Source organism: Thalassophryne amazonica, chromosome 11 (genome assembly GCF_902500255.1).
Source record: "Thalassophryne amazonica chromosome 11, fThaAma1.1, whole genome shotgun sequence".
Lineage (NCBI taxonomy): Eukaryota > Metazoa > Chordata > Actinopteri > Batrachoidiformes > Batrachoididae > Thalassophryne > Thalassophryne amazonica.
The window spans coordinates 61,795,749-61,799,811 of record NC_047113.1 but is presented as its reverse complement, the minus strand read 5'-3'; the positions used below and the strand labels follow the sequence as shown (position 1 = coordinate 61,799,811).

Sequence of the window (4,063 nt, the reverse complement as noted above, 5' to 3'; positions counted from 1 at the left end):
GAAATGACAAGGATCTATTTGAGGTGTAATATAAAACAAATAATGATTTTTTTTCATTCATGCAACGGAAACAATATTTCATGAGGTGAAAGATGAAATGTTCCTAATGAAATATCAAATGACAAGGATCTGTTTTAGGTGTTATATAAAACAAATAATGAATCTTTTTCATTCATGCAATGGAAAGAATATTTCATGAGGTGAAAGATGGAATGTTCCTAATAAAATATCAAATGACAAGGATCTATTTTAGGCATTATGTAAAACAAATAAAGAGTGTTTGTCATTCATGCAATGGAAAGAATATTTCATGAGGTGAAAGATGGAATGTTCCTAATGAAATATCAAATGACAAGGATCTGTTTTAGGTGTTATATAAAACAAATAATGAATCTTTTTCATTCATGCAATGGAAAGAATATTTCATGAGGTGAAAGATGGAATGTTCCTAATAAAATATCAAATGACAAGGATCTATTTTAGGCATTATGTAAAACAAATAAAGAGTGTTTGTCATTCATGCAATGGAAAGAATATTTCATGAGGTGAAAGATGAAATGTTCCTAATGACATCAAATGACAAGGATCTGTTTTAGGTGTTATATAAATCAAATAATGATTTTTTTTTTTTTTCATTCATGCAATGAAGATTTCATGGTGAAAGATGGAATGTTTCATCTTTCAGGAAATATCCTTACCATTGCACTCATAAACATTCATTATTTGTATATTAAACTTTTTTTTTGTGGGATCAAATGTGTTTTTGGCTTTGAAAACCTAACTTTCTCAGCAAAGGTAACAAGAATAGTATTTCAGCATAAACAGCCCTCAAGCTGTGATCTCTGACTCAGGACCACATCTGGCCCTCTGGCCACCAGTTTGAGACTTCAGATCTAGCATTGAAGTCCTACATGAGCAAAGGTTTGGACATTAATTTAGTTGACATATTCTGGGCAGTCTTCGCAGTCCCTGGCTGACACTGTGGTTTGGACAGAATCAACATTTTACATATTCTGGGCAGTCTTCGCAGTCCCTGGCTGACACTGTGGTTTGGACAGAATCAACATTTTTCCGAAACTGCAGCTCAACAGGTGGTGGACTGTGGACTCTTTCCACATTGCTCTGTCTCTTTCACTGATTTCCTGTGGACAGAGTTAGTGAATTCCTGAGACGACTGAACATAAATTTCTACACAGAGCAGCTCAGGAGCGTTGATTTAATTATTTTGAGGGTCAGTGCAGAAGAAGCGTGAAGTGGTGAGATTATAACAATCTGTTTGCATACCTGGATTACCTGATTCTCTTCCTCGTGCCTCCGCCCCGCCCCATCTCTGTCAAATCCAACATTACAACGAAGTGAGTCAGGGGGGGGCGTGGTGATAGGCGGAGACAGGCGTCAGCTGACACCTCAAATCCCGGAGAACGGTCCGAGTCTCCGCACACGGCGCGCGGGAGGCGCTGTGCAGACCGTGCGCTCGCAGATTTTACGCAGCCGGACCACATCGTCGGAACACGCGCGAACGTGCACGAAATGAAGCCTGTGCTCGCTGGAATATTCTAGCTATAAAGCGGTAAGAGGTGCTTCTTTTTGTTTAAAATGAGAGCTGGAGTTCAGACTGTTTTGTGCACAGCGTGCGCCTCTCCTGTGCGTAATTTCTCCTTTGGATCAGGTTCATTTTGCCTCAGATGTCCACTTTTTTTTGCTGTGCATGTCATGTACGTACAACTCAAAACTTTATAAAAATTTTATATTTTTTTATATTAATAATTTTTTAAAAAAATTATGCACGTAAATATATATTCATTTTTTATGCATGCACAAGTTGCTGCACAGGTTCAGCAGTAATCTAGGTGAATTGTTCTTCACATTTTATTCAATAAAGAATCAACATATCGCGTACATTGCATACATTTTATTGTCATTTATGGTACAGAAATGTTCCTGTTAAGCACATAAATAATGCACTGACAATATAAAATCCTGTAAAATAATCATTTGTGTTTTTTGATGCCTTATGGGGATAAATATTTATTGCATCTTCCTCTCTGGTATGTTTCTACTTTAAAAGCAGAATGATCACACATGGGGAATGGTTTTATTCTGTTTTTGGTTTCCTTGCAGTTGCAGGGAGAAAAGAGGCTGTTTTTCATTTTCCAGTTGGACCGTTGCCTTCACGCAGTTGCTCTTTCAATGTGGGATACAGCTTTGCTGCTCTCGCCAGGCTGAAATCCTCCAGTGTCAGGACCTCCCTCATGGCAGCTTTGCTCCTGGGGCTGCTGCTTTTTGCAGTGCAATCTCCCTCTGTTCCCTCCAGGCCCATGTCCGATGGAGGACAACCGCCATCTCAGTCCTCAGCTACTGTGGCCCCCGGTGACAACGGGACCACCAGTCACCCCAACGGCACCCTCCAGCAGCTTCCTCAGATCATAATTATCGGTGTGAGGAAGGGCGGCACGCGGGCACTTATTGAGATGCTCAGCCTGCACAGCGCCGTGGCAGCCGCTCAGAACGAGGTGCACTTCTTCGACTGGGAGAGTCACTTTCAGAAGGGCCTGTCCTGGTATGTGAGCCAGATGCCCTACTCCTTCCCCGACCAGCTGACAGTGGAGAAGACACCGGCCTACTTCACATCTGCCAAAGTTCCCAAACGCATTTACCAGATGAACCCGAACATCAAGCTGCTGCTGATCCTCAGAGATCCCACCGAGCGGGTGTTTTCAGACTACACCCAGATCTTCTACAACCGACTTCAAAAGCACAAACGCTGCCAGCCTATTGACTCTGTGCTGGTAAAGGACGGGGCGATCAACTTAGGATACAAGGCTCTCAACCGCAGCCTGTACTATGTGCACATGCACAACTGGCTGAAATACTTCCCACTGGAGAGCATCCACGTGGTGGATGGCGACGAGCTGATCAGGGATCCCTTCCCCGAGATGAAAAAGGTGGAAAGATTTTTAAAGTTGGAGCCCCAGATAAATGTTTCAAACTTTTACTTTAATAAAACAAAGGGATTCTACTGTTTGAGGGACCATGGGCGAGAAAGATGCTTGCACGATTCCAAAGGCAGGGCTCACCCTCACGTGGCTCCCGCCATCCTGCAGAAACTTTACCAGTTTTTCCAAGAGCCTAACAAGAAGTTCTTTGAGCTGGTGGGTCGGACTTTTAACTGGAAGTGAGCGAGGATTTGTCATCTGTCATTGGGATTAATCTCCATAAACTATTTTCAGTACTAACAAAGCAGATGTAATGTAAATCTATTTTTGTATTTGTAGTTACTGCAGGTCAATGGAGCCGATTATCAGGGCAGGCTGCAGCAAATGTGGTGCTTTTTTTTTTTTTTTTTTTTGCTTGTTTTCTCATCAATCACTGATGAAGACGTTCAGATGGTCAGAGAGCATGTTACACAAAGATAAGTCCCCAAATGTTTTACCACGCTGATGTGACCACATTATTAACATCACACTACATTTGTTGTTCCGAAGGACTTTCACCTGCTGCTACACTTCTGTCAGTCACATTCACGCACAAACTGGATATGTATTTGTTACTTTTCTTATTAAAAATTGTCTTCATGTAAATCAACTTAAGACTATATAAATGGTTTGTGCACATCATATCACATGCTGCGGCTTATTATGGTGGACTGTAAATAGTTTATTATTATTGTTAAAGTACTCCAGAATTAATATTGTAATAAAGATGTATTTTATTTTTAACAATTGGACAGCTTGTGTTTGATTTGTGTTTTTACAGTGCTGTGCAAAGGTTTTGGCCTGGACATTCAGTGAGCATGTACTGTTTAATTAAAAAGTAAAAGAAAATTTAAAAAGTCCAAACATTCCTGTTTAAAGAAAAATCAAATCCATATATATCCACACACACAATATGCATGTATATAAAACAAAAAATAAATAAATAAATCGGCACCCTAAAAATTCAATATGCATAAAACAACACACACACAAAAATTTGAAATGTTTAAACATTCATATTAAAAAAATCAAATTTTTAAAAAATATTTCTTATTCATATTCAAATCAAAAATAAAATAAAGTTGTAT

The 4,063-nt window shown here is 39.7% G+C and overlaps 1 protein-coding gene across 1 annotated transcript; it reads left to right on the top strand.

The window, feature by feature from the left end:
* Positions 1 to 1,443: 1,443 nt before the first annotated feature.
* hs3st1 (heparan sulfate (glucosamine) 3-O-sulfotransferase 1) lies at positions 1,444 to 3,727 on the top strand. Its single transcript, XM_034181959.1, has 2 exons — positions 1,444 to 1,570; positions 2,122 to 3,727. The coding sequence occupies exon 2, from the start codon at positions 2,253 to 2,255 to the stop codon at positions 3,177 to 3,179; it is 927 nt and encodes a 308-aa protein (XP_034037850.1). The 5' UTR covers positions 1,444 to 1,570; positions 2,122 to 2,252; the 3' UTR covers positions 3,180 to 3,727.
* Positions 3,728 to 4,063: the final 336 nt, after the last annotated feature.